Source organism: Cervus elaphus, chromosome 25 (genome assembly GCF_910594005.1).
Source record: "Cervus elaphus chromosome 25, mCerEla1.1, whole genome shotgun sequence".
NCBI lineage: Eukaryota > Metazoa > Chordata > Mammalia > Artiodactyla > Cervidae > Cervus > Cervus elaphus.
Genome location: NC_057839.1, coordinates 62,083,680 through 62,101,228, shown reverse-complemented (window position 1 = coordinate 62,101,228; position 17,549 = coordinate 62,083,680). Strand labels below are relative to the sequence as shown.

The 17,549-nt window shown below is 43.8% G+C and overlaps 1 protein-coding gene across 2 annotated transcripts in view; it reads right to left on the bottom strand.

Moving 5' to 3' along the window:
- Window positions 1-17,549, bottom strand: part of CTNND2 (catenin delta 2) — a 1,061,406-nt gene that overhangs the window by 440,109 nt on the left and 603,748 nt on the right. For both annotated transcript variants that reach the window (XM_043887623.1, XM_043887624.1), the window contains exon 7: window positions 2,344-2,917. In XM_043887623.1, coding sequence (XP_043743558.1) covers window positions 2,344-2,917 — 574 coding nt within the window. The remainder of the gene's footprint in view (window positions 1-2,343; window positions 2,918-17,549) is intronic.

Sequence of the window (17,549 nt, the reverse complement as noted above, 5' to 3'; positions counted from 1 at the left end):
ACACACACATCATATCCTCAGACACATTCACTCCAGATTATCAGAGGATAAACGATCTCCTAAACAGTTGCATGCATGCGAAGTCACGACAGTCATGTCCGCCTCTTTGTGACCCTATGGACTGTGGCCCACCAGGCTCCTCTGTCCATGGGATTCTCCAGGCAAGAACATTGGAGTGGGTTACCATGCCCTGCTACAGGGGATCTTCCTGATCTGGGGACTGAACCCATATCACTTGTGTCTCTTACATTGGCAGGTGGGTTCTTTATCACTATCTCCACCTGGGAAGAAGCCCATACACTTTTAAAACCTCTCCCTTGGTTTTCCTGGTGGCTCAGTTGGTCAAGAATCCACCTGCAATGTGGATCCAACCTAGGTTGGATCCCTGGGTTGGGAAGATCCCCTGGAGGAGGGCATGCAACCCACTCCAGTACTCTTGCCTGGAGAATCCCCATGGACAGAGGACCCTGGGGCGGGGGGGGGGGCGGGCATCTGTGGGGTTGCAAAGAGTCAGACACGACTGAGTGACTAAGCCCAGCCCAGCACTTCATTCAGTGACATTAGGAGCAGTCAGGCTCTCATCCTGCCCCATCACACCTGCCCCACCAACTCCCACCCCCCCACCCCCCCACCTCTCCACCAGACACACACTCCCTATTTTTCGTAATGTGATTGAGTGGAACCCCCCCCAAGTTTAGCACGTCTAATCATTGGGACAAAGAGACGGAAGTTAAGTCTCCTAGTTTCTTTCCCTGGGTCTCTGCAGGGAACAGATGGGATTTTGGCAAGTCACTGGGACCCTCTAGGACTCAGCTGCCTCTTCTCTCTGATGGCTGGGAAGAGGGTCCAAGGGCCTGAGTCTCCCACAAACTCCCCAGGTCCCCACTCCTTGCCATGATCCAGAAACTTATTTTGCAAACTTCTAAAACAAAGTTTCCAAACTTATCTAAACTACGTTTCCATACAGGTCTCCCACGGCCCTCTTCCGACCAGACTGCCACTCTTGAGTCCCTACGTTACAGGCATTTGGATGCTGGCACTAGGCTGACATCATGAGTGTTACTTCCAAAATTCTATTAAAGAGAGAGAAGGAGTGTGTGAGAGAAAAAGCATACCTAGCATAACTTGGGGGCAGCAGAATTCCTGTCTGCGTCCTGTTATGCCAGACCAGTCCACACCGGCGATTACTGTGTGAATTTAAAAAGCCCTTGGACACCTGCCTCCCGTATGCAACAAGTTCCTTTTCTTTATCCTATTTATCTTTACAGGCATCCATTTATGTCAAGAAGGGGAACATATGAGAGCAGCATCTGTTACTAGAGTGACACAGCTACCAAATACTTTGATAAGAGGGAAAAAAAAAATCAACAATAAATCTGGGGTTGTTGTCAGGTGTTTTAGGAGACAAAACATTAGTCTTTCAATCACAGTGTCTTGTTTAAGCTGAACATATGGTGTTAACCAGCAGTGAATCCCCAGCTCAGCCTGGTCTTCGATGGGCATAAGGACCACAGAAATGTCACCTCATCCAAACTGGCAAGGAAAAGCAGGTTTCATCCCCAAACCCCGTTGAGCCCAATTTCCCCACCCCATCCCTCTTAGTAAACAGGCAACACACTCAAGAGACTTCATCGTTGGTTACTTTTTCCCCCATTGCTGGGATCTACACAATCTCAATGGCAGGTCTGGAAGGAAGCGCCTTTCATTTTCCCAGTAACCACACTTAGACAAAACATAATCATTTTAAGCCACCACAAAGTAGTAAAAATTTCAGGCAATTCATCACAGGTAACTTTTTCGACTTTTCACGACTACTGAAATCTTTGGAAGTTGGATGTCTGCTCTATAGGTAAGAAAATCCCTTACTTTTTCTCTGCAACTCAATGCAGAGAACTACAGGTGATCCTAGAAACACTGTCTTTTTATTCTCTGTGCTCTTTTTTCTGGATACATTCAACAGGTCTTTGTGACTGCTTATTAAATTTGACTTAAAGGATGGATATCTGCCTATTGAGGGCGGGGTGGCAGGGACAGAGAAAGCGAGAGGGGAGACAGAGAGACAGAGACGGAGAGACAGAAGAAAACACTCGAGTTTGCGAGAATGCACGACTTCCAAACAGAAGCGACCGGTAGATTTGAGTTCAGATGCTAGTTAACACAGCCGGTCTAGGGACGCCCTCCGCTTCCCTGCCTTCGGAGGATGCTAAACACCTGCCCACCGACAAGCCCAGCCCGAGTCTGCTCCAGTCCCCGCCGTCCGTCTGCCTGCCTCCCGCACGGCCCCCCAGCGCGCGCCCAGACGGCCCCCCGGGGGGTGGGGGTGCCGAGCGGCGGGCCCGTTACCTGCCAGGCTGCCCGGCCTCTGGAGGGTGGCCGTGGCATACAGCTCCTGCGAGTGCTTGCCGTAGGGCTCGGACGCGTGGACCAGGCGCTTGGTGGGCGACAGGGTGGCGTACGTGCCGATGGCGGAGCTCAGCTGGTGGATGGGCGAGGAGGAGATGGCGGACTGCACGGTGGGGGGCGAGGTCACGCGGATCGGGGACAGGCCGGCCGAGGACACGACGATGTTGATGGGCGAGCTGGTGCTGTAGGACTTGGCCAGGCGGCTGGGCGACTGCTTGGGCGAGGAGCCGCGCGCCGGCGCGGCGTAGGCGGCGCCCTCGGGGGCCGAGCCTCCGCGCTGCAGCTTGGTGGGCGAGCCGCCCTGGGGCGCGGCCAGCGGGGAGCCCCCGCGCGGGGGCGCGGGCAGCGTGGAGCTGGAGTAGTAGAGCGCGGCGGCGGCGGCGGCGGCGGCGGCGGGCTGCGCGTCGGGCAGGTGGAAGGCGCTGCCCAGGCTGGGCGCGAACGGCTCCCGCGGCGGCGGCGGCGGCGGCGCGGGCTCCGGCCCCGCCAGGTGCCCCGCGCGGCTCGTGGTGCCCTGTGCGCGGGAGAGCAGAGAACACGCGCTCTTAGCCAGCGGGAAGCGGAGGGAGCCTCCCCGCGCGCCCCGAGCCGCCCGGCCCCGGCGATCCCCGGGGCGGCTCGGGGCGCGCGGGACCCGGGAAGCCGAACCGCGCGGCGTGGGGGGTGCGGGGGGAGACGCGGGCGCCCCTCGAGCCGCTCGGGAGGGGGGCTCATCTCCCCCCGCCCCCAAAAAGAAGGGAAAATCGGAAAGCAAAGGGCGGCTGACCAGGGGATGGGGGACCCCCTCCGACAAGTGGGACGCGGATGCTGCTTATACATCTCAGAGGTTTCTGGAAGGGCAGAGGCATCGCATTTTAGCCCCCGGAAGCTTTGAAAAGGTCACTCAGCAGGTTACCTGAAGGCAATCAGGGTCTGTTCCTTTGAGAAATTCGGGCGTTCAGCCTTCGCTCCACCCCCCCACCCCCTCACTGCCCCCCGACCCGCAAGGGCATTTCACCGGATACAGTCTCTGCCTCTGGGATTGACCAAGTCGCATACTTATCTGGAGAACCGTAAGAAATAAACATAACTTCGTGGAGTTTATTCTGTTGTCATTTTCCCCTTGACTCTTCTTTGTGGATAAGTTAAAAGGAGGGGGAGATAATGAAGTCGGAATAAATATGCTTGGGCTTTCAGGCTTTACAAAAAGCATGTCCAGAGGAAGCAGAGCGATTGTAAATGGCCAGACTTTAAAAAAAAAAAAAAATAGCCTCCCGTTTCTAGATTTTAACGCCAGGCTCCAAATCTTTTAGCATCTCTCTCTCTCCAGCTCGCTTTTAAGAGCCCCCTGCAGCTGTGTCTTCACACTGAAAGCCAGTTGCCTCTCATTTATTTACAAGAACACAAAAGACAACAAGGGCCGGGGTGGAGCTGGAGAGACAGTTGGAGGGGAAAGCACTTTCCTTGAATCCGGTCCAGAGACAAATTTGCATTCGAATGAAAACACTACATTGTCAACCACTTCTGGGCCGGACCTCTGGGATCTTCCAGGCTTTCCCGGAGGAGCAGAAAAGTTTTTGAGAGCAGGCCTGTGTGAAAAGGAGGTAGGACTGTCCACAGAAAGACAGAAAGTGAGGAAGGCAGTATTTGAAATTAGGGGTGGGAAACAGGTGGGGAGGAGGACCCGAGTGAGATGGAGGGCCGAGGGGGAGAGAGACTGAACAGATGTTTTCCCTTATTAAAAGTTTCAGTTTTGCCTCTCCACCCGCTTTGGAATGGCAACTGGCAAGTAACAGACCGGGCACTTCCATCCGCACACAATGCCAGGTTCCAAATTTTATCTAGAACGTCAGTTTTAAGTGAAGATCTTAACTGCTGCAACATCAAAATCCTCTATTAAGAGTGTCCTAGAGTCTGTTAAAAAACAGTCAGTGTGGGGTGTGTGTGTGTGTGGGGGGGCACATATTTATTTACACATGAATATATCACATATGTAGGTATATGCGTGTGCATTTATACATGATGTATATATTTTATATATTTGTGTGTATGTGTGTGTATCAATCCACTGACGAAGTTTTTCTTCTTGACCAAGTTGTCTGTGGTCAGGCACCTCTGAACTCTCTTCACATCATGGCTCTGCATTGTCCAATTCTAGCAAGAATCCTTCTAAGTCAGTTTAGCCAGAATACCCTTCCCCCTGACATTTCCTCCTAGTAATTATCCATCTACTGACCATCAACCTGCTCCCTGGCTGTGGTGTTTAGTCACTGCGTTGTGTCTGACTCTTTGTGACCTCATGGACTGTAGTCCACCGGGTTCCTCTGTCCATGGGATTTCCCAGGCAAGGATCCTGGAGTGGGTTGCCATTCCCTCCTCCAGGGAATCTTCCCAACCCAGAGGTCGATATTCCTCCTTTTTCTTGTTTTCGACATTGAGCCCACTTCTATAATGAAGTCTCTTCCCCCTGTTGCAATACTTTAAATTTTTTTCCAAAGAGAATGTATATTTATTGCTGTAACTACTTTCCAGTTCTGGTTTTTTCTTCACCATGACAATGTAATTATTTTGACTTTAACAGTAAGAATGAAAGTAAAATATAAGCTCCATGATTTTGTTCAGTGATGAACAAAGAAGTAACTAGAACAAGAAGGATTCATAGCAGAGATACATAAATGTTTCTGGGGTGAATGAAGGGATGGATAACAAAGCTGGTCCCGAGGCTTTGACCGCAGGGATTCCATGGTGGAGAAGCTCTGCACGGCTGCTATGCTCCCCTGGACCCCAGAGAAACAGTCTAGAATCATCCAGAGTCATTGGTGGGGGTGGTGGTTGCTCACATCCAGTTGTGCTTCCCTCTCAAGAGAAGTTCTGAGCATGAAATACACAGCCTGTGTTTCTCAGACCTAGCTGCATATTATAATTGTTGGGAAAGCTTTTGAAGACAAAAAGGAAAACAACTCAGTACTCAGGCTGTATCCACTAGCCATTTAATCCAGAGACTCTGGAGGTGGGAGTCAACCATCAGGCTTTGGGGAAGCTCACCAGGTGATTCCAGTGTAGAACCGAATATGAGAATGAGCCAGCCCCAGAGCAGTGGTTTTCCAAGTGTGGTCCCCAATCCATCATCTGGCATCAGAAGCAGCACCCACATCACCCCATCTTTATGGCATGGGAAACTCTGGGGGAGGGGCCCCGGGATCTGCCTTTTATCACATTCTCAAGGTGATCACGATGCTTATTTAAAGTGTGCTAGCCTCTAATCTAGAAGAGATTCTGATTGAGGGCTCTGAAGTGGGCCTCAGAGTCTGCGTTTCTAACAATCTCCTGGAAGATGCTGTCGGGCTGAGAATTACTGCTAAGCTGCGGAGAGTGACCATCTTTCTTTACTTTTCTTTGGAAGCTCTCCTGGGGCCCAAGCAACATTCTGCCATGCAGAACCCAGCTGGTAAGGGACAGAAAAGCCTCTGAGAGGAATTTCTGGGAACCTTTCTCACAGGGGCATGAGGAGGAGAAAGCACCCCGAGGGTCCCTGCTCACAAGAAAGAGCCCCTAGGGTCCCTGAGAGTCCCCTGCTTACAAGAGAAGAAACACTTTTTGTTATGTCTTGGATTTGGATTTATAACATTAATAACCCTATGTGACAAAAATACCCTCTTCCTCAGTAGCATCATTGTGGTTTAGCCGCTAAGTCGAGTCCGACTCGTTGTGACCCCATGGATTGTAGCCTGCCAGCATCCTCTGTCCATGGCATTCCCAGGCAAGAAAGCTTTAGTGGGTTGCCATTTCCTTCTCCAGGGGATCTTCCTGACCAAGGGATCGAACCTGCATCTCCTGCATTGAGAGGAGGATTCTTTATTGTCTGAGCTACCAGGGAAGCCTTCCTCAGCAAGCATAGCTTTCAATAAAATAAATACTAAAGTATACTAATATAAATTGAAACAACATCATGTAGCATTCTAGTATTTAAGTATTAGAATAACATGGATCCTAGGGAAACCTTGGATAAATTGTTAAAATACTTTATTTCTGCTTTTACTATGTTGAAACTTCCAGGTGGGAAAGTGCTAACTCTGCTGAATCTTATTCCTAAGGTTTCTTCAATGGCTCTCAAATCTGTATAAGTTTTAAGAACAGCCACACTAGTTCCAGGTATGTTGACAGGCTACAGCAGCAATTCAAAAACCTTTTAAAATATTGTAGGATCTCTCAGTGAAATTTTGCCCGTAGCTTGTTAATAAGCAAAATATCATAAACAATAAAATTGTATATGCATTTTAAGTTGGTTATTGTCTATGCTGGAAATGTTCTATATCTGTACTGTCCAATATGGTAGCCAATATACGCATGGGCCCTAGATACATGTGCTGGATTTTAACATACATTTAATTTGAATTAATTTAAATTTGGGGCTTCCCTCATGTCTCAGATGGTAAAGAATCTGCCTGCAATGTAGGAAATCTGGATTCGATCCCTGGGTTGGGAAGATCTCCTGGAGGAGGGCATGGCAACCCACTCCAATATTCCTGCCTGGAGAATCCCCATGGACAGAGGAGCCCGGCAGGCTACAGTCCATGGGGTCACAAAGAGTTAGACAGGACTGAGCAACTAAGCACAAGGAAACAATAAAATTGCATATACATTTTAAGATAGTTATTGTCTATGTTGGAAATGTTCTATATCTGTACTGTCCAATATGGTAGCCAATAGATGCATGGGCCCTAGACACATGCACTGGATTTTAACATACATTTACTTTGAATTAATTTAAATTTAAATAGTCAGATGTGTCTAGTGGCTACTTTCCTGGATTGCACAGTTATACAAGGCCCTCTGCAGTTTTTAATAAATAATCTGGAGGTATTATACTCTGTTACATTAGCCTACACAAGAATAAGTGCCTAAGAATCATTCTTTGGCTAAAGAGAAAAATCTGTTTTTTAGCATCAGTTGGACAGAACAGTAATCTTTTAGGAGTTTGTCTCCACCCTTGTGTTTATGTTTTGTTCCATTATATAATTTCTTTTTAGCAACTCTTAGGGATACATTTTAAGATAGCTATACAATTCATAGGATGGTTTATTATGGCCTAGGTCACTGGATTAAAAATAACATAAGCACATTTCAACACACAGAGAATTTCATCTACTTTGCTGTCATAGAAGCTCAATTCCCCATTACACATGTGTTAGCACTACAAATAAAATTGTAAATCCAAAAAAAAAAAATTAATGATCACTACATCCTACTATAATATTTAGAAATGTGTGTGTACGAGTGCTGAACACTAAAAATTTTTTATGTTGATGATGAGATCCTTAGTAAATGGTGACATAAGAATTTTTGGAAATATTTTGAGAAGATGGAGCCCAAATATTGTCCTGGATCACACAGTATGTATTACTGACCAGGGCAGTTCCTATTGGGATTGTCACTCCCATCAGTCTGAATCAGTCTCAAACCAAAGGACTATTTTAATTGCCTTTTCCATCCCTCCAAAGTGGGGAACCCATCTATGTGAAACTGACAAGGAAGCGGAACATTTTTAAGTAGATGCTCTGATTAAATATTTCCCATAGGCAGAGTCCTGTGCACATTAAATTGCTTGTTGCTCCTTTCTTGCTTCCCATTATGGGAAAATGATCAAGAGAAAAATAAGACGTTACTTCTAATTTCTATGGACATTTTATGTAGATTATACTGCAAAGGGAAAAAAAAAGACTGTGGTTTTTTTTTTTTTTTTTTTTTTAGTGAGACATGAATGATACTAACTTATCAAAACTCTTTTATAAGATGAAGTATTTCATCTACATTACAGCTTACATATGAGTGTCAGGTGGGTCAGAGTTAGGATATACTCCAGTTGTGATTTTTACATCATGTGTTTGTATGTCTACATTTGGTATGCTGAATCCCACTGTGTAATTATGCAGTGGATTTATGCCTATTTTACAAAAGTGTTTAAGGGGAGGATGTATATTCAAAGTGTAGTAGGAAGAATATTGAAATAGGAATTTAGGCAATATATGTATTATTCCCATTAACTAGAAGTACTCAGGTTCCATGCAGCAATTCACTCATTAACTCAATAATCCATTAACAAGAGCCTATTATATTCCATGTAAAAATATGAAATTTTCTCTTGAAATTCTCTCTGCAATCCTCCTACATGGAATATTTTAATCTTGACGTTCTTTTGGAGATTTAAAAAAAAACTAAAATTTTTGTTTCAGAATACTGTCTGGCTCACAATTACACTGTTTTTTATTGGGAAGTTCCAATTCCCAAAACATGGCGCTCTTGGGCCAGAACATGGCATAGACCTTAATACCCACATTGTTGTTTATTGACCTTTTCAGGTTGTATTTTCTGTAAAAGGAGCAGAGATGGCATAAGAGCAATGAGGGGGGAAAATTCTCCAAACTTGGAAACTTATTTAAGCCTCATTCTCTGGGGATTTGGCCATGTGCAAAAAACCAAAACAAAGACCCAACACTTAACAGCCAGTTAACTAGGGACTTGACAGCCTGAACTCTCCAAGGAATCTTGACTTCAGATCATGAGTAAGCAGTATCACCGAGCAAAACCGCGTTTTATAAAGCAGACCCGTGATTTACAAGCAGTCCTTGTGAAGATGCATTTAGACCTGCCAAGTTTCCTGGAATTGTCAGTAAGGCCCCTAACTCTGGGTCAAGGGGAATGTCTGCCCAGAATGCTAGGCAGCTGGGTCAGAGATGTCAGCAATGGGAAGCTGGAACCTGTGCTCTGTGGCTTCGCAGATGGGAGCCTAATGACTAGAGATCAGCAGTCTGCATTCATCACTGTTCATCTTCCTGGCATCACCATCACACTCGTGAACCTAATAAGTCATCTCAGGGTTTCTCTCCTCTGGAGGTGACCCTGGTCGTGGGGATGGAGGTCACTGCCCAGAGTGGTGCTCCAGGACAAAAACAGTGTCACAAGAGGCAGGGAGAGAAAAATAAGGACGAGGCATCAGGCCAGGGTCACAGAAGAGCCCAAACGTGGGAATGTAGCAGTGGGTCTGGTGGGAAGAGGTCTGGCTGGTGTTTGAAGGAATGCAAATGGAGAGAGGAAAAAACAGTGAGAAAATAACAGCAATGACAGGGGAACATTCTTTCGATGAATAAAGAAGCCTGAATAACTTTTGAAACCAAAAAACAGCATCCATGGCTTTATGATGTACATCTTTATGTACATCTTTGGAGAAATCCATTGCCGAAGCAGAAGGATCTGGTAACATGATTTTGTAGTATCAGCTACATGCTCCTGATGAACATGTCTGAGAATGTGTTGAACTCACTAGGGTAAGGCGGTGCACAGCTCCAGCCTTGTACAGGACTATGGACAAAGCCATTTACTCTCAAAACTTAAAAACAAGACGAAAGCACCAACTCCAAAATGCCAAAGTCTTAGATGAAATGTGCCTGTAATATGCCACTAAAAGGAATCTACACCCAAAAAGTAAGTTTTGTGCCTTTGAGTCTCTGGGAGAAAATCAATTTGCTTGAACACTATCATCACAGCTCCCAAAATCTCAATAACTTCTCTTTTGAAACTGTCTTCAGAAGAAAGGCCTCTCTTTAAATAATTCCCGAGACAGAAAATCCTGGTTCTGTGAAAAAGATCTGATTTCAGAAATGGCCAAATAAAATCATCAAGTGCCTTGTCTAGCAATTCCTTTGAGGAGCACTGCTTTAGGTGAAAACTCATATGAAACATAAAATGAAGAGACAGCTTCTGTGGGGAGTCCACACGCCATCCCTGAAGTCATTACCACTGGGATGAAGCGAGGAAAATCTGGCTTAAAACTCAACATTCAAAAAACAAAGATCATGGCATCCAGTCCCATCACTTCCTGGCAGACAGAATTGGGGAAAAAGTGGAAACAGTGACAGATTTTACTTTCTTGGGCTCCAAAATCACTGCTGACAGTAATTGCAGCCATGAAATTAAGACACTCGCTCCTTGAAAGGAAAGTTAGGACAGACCTAGACAGCATATTAAAAAGCAGAGACATTACTTTGCCAACAAAGATCCATCTAGTCAAATCTATGGTTTTTTTCCAGTGGTCATGTACAGATGTGAGAGTTGGACCATAAAAAAGGCTGAGCGCCAAACAACTGATGCTTTCGAATTGTGGTGTTGGAGAAGACTCTTGAGAATCCCTTGGACTGCAAGGAGATCAAACCAGTCAATGGTAAAGGAAATCAGCTCTGAATATTCATTGGAAGGACTGATGCTAAAGCTAAAACGCCACTACTTTGGCCACTTGATACGAAGAGCTGACTCACTAGAAAAGACGTGATGCTGGCAAAGATTGAAGGCAAAAGGAGAAGGGGGCAGCAGAGGATGAGATGGTTAGACAACATCACCAACTCAATGGACACAGATTAAACAAACTCCAGGAAATAGTGAAGGACAGGGAAGCCTGGCATGTTGCAATCCCTGGGGTCACAAAGAGCTGGACACGATTTAGTGACTGACCAACAACATGAGCAAAGTGGATCCAGTGCTCCAGGGCCCCTAAGCCACTCATATAAAAAGGGAAGTACAGAATTTTGTACCTTAGGTACTGGTTTTTCCTTCTCTCCAACCTCACTTTAATAAAAGTATGATTAGGGTCACTATCAGTAAATATTCTCAAAAGTATTTCATGTGGCCAACACTATGGTCTACTAAGTAGAATGGGGTGACAGGGGATGAGATGCTTTGATGGCATCACTGCCTCAAAGGACATGAGTTTGAGCAAACTCCAGGAGATAGTGAAGGACAGGGAAGCCTGGTGTGCTGCAGTTCATGGGGCCGCAAAGAACCAGACACAATTTAGCTAATGAACAACAACCACCAAGTAGAAAGAAAATAGAGAAGAAAAAATTAAAGCAATGATATGAGTCTCTTATACAAATTTATCTTTAAGAGGGACTTTTTGATGGCAACTCTTTCTAAGAAACATGAGCCTTGGCAAAAATACACTATGTAAAACTTTTATTTCAGCAAGAGGCTCATTTAGTATAACTTTAATAACACAAACATTTGCACAGAAGAAGAAATGTTAGAGTAAAACACATACGCACACTGCCCACAATGAGGAATGCTTCAGCTATTGAAACTAGATTAAATATATTTCTACTGGAAAAAGAAAATGGGTAAAAATTTAAAGCAGAGCACTGAGAAAGGATTTCCAACACGTAATTATCTGAAAACGCTTTTAAAAACAAAGTGCGAGTTTCCTGCAGATATGCCAGACGAAGCGTACAAAATGACATGATTTCTCCTGTAAATGCAGTATAAATATATACATTCTACACTAAAGACATCTCAGCAATTTTGTGTTTTCCAAGTTTTTTAGGGACTTTTCTCCTTACAGGTGCCACCCAGCAACAAGTTCTTTCCTAATTCAGCAAACTGGAACAATGTCAAACTAGGCACCTGTGTAACTTTTTGCATTCAGCAATCAAGATGCAAGTGTTCATTGGAGGCTTGGGTCCTCCTTGGAACCAGGCGTGTCCCTGTGTCCATCCCACCGCCATCCAGAGTTCTCCATCCCCTTGGCCTTCAATCCACCTAGCATGAAGGGGCACCAATAAGCAATGTTCAAAACTTATCGACTTCTGGCAGAAGTGAGCAGATGGTGTATTTATTATTATGATGTAGTGCAAGTGAGAACTTTTAAGACTTAAAAGTCAGTGCCACATTAAGTAGACAGGCCAGATCAAAAGCTTTTTGCTTTTTGCTTCTCAAAAAGCTTACTTCTTTTTCTAGTGTATCTACCATTGTTCGAGTATTATTTTTAAAGAACAATCATGCAATTCTTAATCTCCTGCAGGAAGCAGGAATTTCCTACGATTATAAGGTAGACAGGCTCACTTTAGTTCTGCTGGACAGTGTGAAAGTGGTTTTAAAATCTTCAGGTTCCTGTACTTCTTTACCAGTGTTCTGTGTACAGGTGTACACTCTCTATTTCTTGCTTCTTTTGTCACTCTGAGGCATGAAATACTTGATGAGACTACTGTAAGAAATAGAAACTTGAAGTGGTCCATTTTCGAGACACAGTAGCTAAGGCTGAGTGGAAGAGCACTAACAGCTAAGCTTTCAGACATGACAAAGTTGAGGCCTGGACTCTTTAGATAAAGAAAGGTAGGATCGGGGGAGGGAGATCAGACTGCATCCTAAATAGATAGGACTCCACCCACTGCCTGTGCCCTGGTTCTAAACTTGCCTAATGACTTGCAGGAGAGACACAGTTCATGCACCTGGAGATTCCCTAGGCAAACAGGATGCTGGGGGAAGTGATACACCAGCAAGAAAGCCTTTGTTGAAAAATGCGGATGTAAGTTGGGAAGGGAGAAATAATGAAACTTAGTTGACCTTGGGGAAGACTGTACATCCCATAGTACTCAGCCAGTGAGGAACCAGGGTGAGGGACCTGCGTGTTAGGGAATAAATTGCTTGCTGTAACGGCCCTGGTTGTGCCTGCCCACCAGACACCCGATCTTGCAAATCATTAAAAGTCTCGCTTTTGCCGTGCTTCATGTCTCCGGGTCCATCCCTTGGTTTTGGGCTGGTGAATGTGTTTCTCACAACTACCTTGTGTTTGGACATGGGGGAAACCAACATTTTTAGAGAGACTCTGCTGTGCTGGGAGATTTACATTTGACATTTCATATAACCCATAGGAAATTGGATGTGAGTGGAAGCAGGTGAAGGCTGGAAAAGACCTAACTTCTTAATCCTCTCACCACCCAGAAGCCTTTGCAGTATGAGTACAAAGAAGAAGGCTGGGGTTTGAGGAAAGTGATAAATATTTGGTGAACCCTGGGCCAGTCACTCAAGATGTGGAGATTAATATGTTGTATGGTTTCCACTTTGGTGACAAGGCAATCTGATAGGAGGAAACAGACTTACATGCACTGTACTATGGGATATTATATGTGAAATGACCGAACGAGGCTTTCGACTCATAAGTCAGGCATGTTGTACCTCTGCTCAGAATTCTCTACCAGCTCCTCATTTTACTCGAGTGAAAGACAAGATGATGATCAAGTCAGTTTTCCATCTACTTTCCCACTCTGGCCACCCAGCCGTCACTGCTGGTCCAGTCAACATGCCAGGTTGACATCCAACGGCCACGGCCTTTGCTGTCCCCCAGACAGAGGCACAGCTCCTGACTCTTCTCCTCTATTGTCTTTGCCCCAGAGCCATGTCATCTGCTCCACGAGGCCCCGTGTACCACACCCATCCCCAACAGCGGAGACTACTTATCCTCGTCCGTATCCATTCCCTCCTCTCTGAATTCATCATCTGCTAACAAGCTATGCAATTCACTTATTCACTGTATTGATTTTCTGCGCTCCCATCGCTGCTGCTAGAATAGACAGGCCTTGAGGACAGGGACCATGTCTGTCCTCTTCTCCATGGTAAGCAAATATACAGCTCAGCACACAGTAAGCACACATAACATCCTGAAGGCATCAAAGAATAGCCTATATATATATAAATGCAACGGAAAGAACAGCTCTATTTTGATTGGGGGCACCTACCAGGAGCTACATGAAGGCTAAGGTTGACTTGGAGGAAGAAGGGAGAGATGGAGGGATAGTCTATACACCTGGATGAGGAGGCGAGCTGGCAGGACAGCTAAGTGGAACATGGTGGTGGGGCAAAGGATAACTGAATCAGCTCAAGTGACTTTCCAGAAAGGCCTTGGGATCTGATGGGAAGGGTCTTATACTTTCTCCTCCAGCTGAGTCCCGTGAATTCATCTTAGAGTCTGAGGAGAATGACTTCAAAGACTTCAGTTAGGGTCACCCCAGAGAACTAGAATTCTCTGGTAATTTTGTGACTCAGCTTGACCCAGTATGGTAAGGCAGACCATGCACCAGGGCCTGATGTGAAGCCTGGTGATGATAACCCCACAAACATTTATCATGCTGAATAAACTAGTATTGGTTAAAAGTTGAAACCCAAATCTTTGAATATTTGTGATACTCCTTTGAATTATACTCTGACATGATTTATGAGCCAGATAGAAAACCATTTGCTTTACTTTAGAATTACACATTTTTTTTTTAGGTTCCCTAAAGTGAAATGTTTTTGTGTTACTTGGTTACTGACCTTATTAACCTGGTCTGGCATCTGTGAGCCATTATTTGAACTATCGTAGCCCTTTTGGCACTTGATGATGACAGGATATTCTAAAATTTAATATAGCTTGGCAGAAGTGAGCTTGAACACTATTTAGAATATTGAAAAGAATTTGTCACAGGGCTCTGGGAAACCACTGGAAGACAGGGATTCTCAGGACAAGTTGAGCAAAGGAGATGTTATGGGGATGACATGCGACCTCCTTATTTCAAGGGTAGCACACTAAATGCTGAGTAAAAGTACTGGTGTACTTGTTCAGCATTTCTCTGACATGATTGTGAAATCACGCTAAAACATGCCTTTCATACTGCAGCATGCTGAAGCTGAGAGTGAATCGTGGTACCCAGATCTGACGCTCTGCTAAAATAAATAGGATTCAGCAATCCACCAGTAGCCTCCATCCTATTAACCAAGTGGATTAGAACAACCCCCTTGTTTGAATATTCAGACTGCAAACACTCACTGGTCAGATAAATGAGGGCAGGCCAGTAGCCTATGACTCTAACTGAAGTTATCACCTTGAATATGCACATTGATAGATGCCTTCAAATGCACAGCTTTGACATCTTCACAACCAAGTTACAGTTTCTGATTAAACTTTAAAGCAGACTTTTAATGTGAGGCCCAATCTGTCCTTTGAGCTGCTACTGTTTTACTCCCATGGCAACTGGTGGATGATAGAATTAACTCCAACAAGTAGAACTCCAATGTGGAAGATAAATCAGCATATTGCTGCTCTACATGTGTAGAGTTCTTACTAGGATCAAGCTGTAGATACATTTAATTGAAACAGTCAATATATAAAAGGAAACCTATGAAACACTCCCTCAAAATGATTAGGCTTCAATTCAGTCAAGATTCTGTTCCCATTCTTACTGCTGCTACCTTAAAATGGTGCCTGGCAACTCTTCTAAATGCACTGAGTTTGAGTTTCTGCATATTTAAGATGTAAATGATAATTTAAATTTAAAATGTAAATATGGTGGGGATTAAGTAAGAGGATGTATGTAAAACAGATTACTTCCGGGTCTCAGTAAATGGTAACTATTGATTTTATAAATAAGAAAGCTTTGGTTTAATAGTCCTCACAGAGCTATGTATGAACTGAGTGCATAAGATGCTCACAAGTTAAGCTGATAATGAATTGATTTTTCTCTTGATACTGATTTTTCCATTTTCCATGATGCTCAGCTATGGGAAATGTGATTTTTTTTCATTTGACTTAATGTTTTAACTCAAATTACAGGGGTCTTAAATATTTATGAGAGGAAGCCAAGCATGAGTATTAAATGAGTTTAAGATAAAAATAAAAGAGAGGTAGAACTTTATTGCTTTACTAGCTACATGTCTTATAAGTTCTAGGAAACTGGCAAAAGCTGAATTCAGAGCTTTCATAAGTTAATCTGAATATAAATTATCCCTTATTTATGACTATTTCTGCCTCGTTAGACTTAGAAGTGTGGACAGACAGAAGGGTTAAAAAAGGTCTGTAAAATCTTAAAAATCAGGGCAGAAATAAATGCAAAAGAAACTAAAGAGACCATAGCAAAAATCAACAAAGCTAAAAGCTGGTTTTTTGAAAAAATAAACAAAATTGACAAGCCATTAGCAAGACTCATTAAGAAACAAAGAGAGAAGAACCAAATTAACAAAATTAGAAATGAAAATGGAGAGATCACAACAGACAACACTGAAATACAAAGGATCATAAGAGACTACTACCAGCAGCTCTATGCCAATAAAATGGACAACTTGGATGAAATGGACAAATTCTTAGAAAAGTATAACTTTCCAAAACTGAACCAGGAAGAAATAGAAGATCTTAACAGACCCATCACAGGCAAGGAAATCGAAACTGTAATCAAAAATCTTCCAGCAAACAAAAGCCCAGGACCAGATGGCTTCACAGCTGAATTCTACCAAAAATTTAGAGAAGAGCTAACACCTATCTTACTCAAACTCTTCCAGAAAATTGCAGATGAAGGTAAGCTTCCAAACTCATTCTATGAGGCCACCATCACCCTAATTCCAAAACCAGACAAAGATGCCACAAAAAAAGAAAACTACAGGCCAATATCACTGATGAACATAGATGCAAAAATCCTTAACAAAATTCTAGCAAACAGAATCCAACAACATATTAAAAAAATCATACACCATGACCAAGTGGGCTTTATCCCAGGAATGCAAGGATTCTTTAATATCCGCAAATCAATCAATGTAATACACCACATTAACAAATTGAAAGATAAAAACCATATGATTATCTCAATAGATGCAGAGAAAGCCTTTGACAAAATTCAACACTCATTTATGATTAAAACTCTCCAAAAAGCAGGAATAGAAGGAACATACCTCAACATAATAAAAGCTATATATGACAAACCCACAGCAAGCATCACCCTCAATGGTGAAAAATTGAAAGCATTTCCCCTGAAATCAGGAACAAGACAAGGGTGCCCACTGTCACCACTACTATTCAACATAGTGTTGGAAGTTTTGGCCACAGCAATCAGAGCAGAAAAAGAAGTAAAAGGAATCCAGATAGGAAAAGAAGAAGTGAAACTCTCGCTGTTTGCAGATGACATGATCCTCTACATAGAAAACCCTAAAGACTCTACCAGAAAATTACTAGAGCTAATCAATGAATATAGTAAAGTTGCAGGATATAAAATTAACACACAGAAATCCCTTGCATTCCTGTATACTAACAATGAAAAAACAGAAAGAGAAATTAAGGAAACAATACCATTCACCATTGCAACAAAAAGCATAAAATACTTAGGAGTATATCTACCTAAAGAAACAAAAGACCTATGCATAGAAAACTATAAAACACTGATGAAAGAAATCAAAGAGGACACAAACAGATGGAGAAACATACCGTGTTCATGGATTGGAAGAATCAATATTGTCAAAATGGCTATTCTACCCAAAGCAATCTATAGATTCAATGCAATCCCTACCAAGCTACCAACGGTATTTTTCACAGAACTAGACCA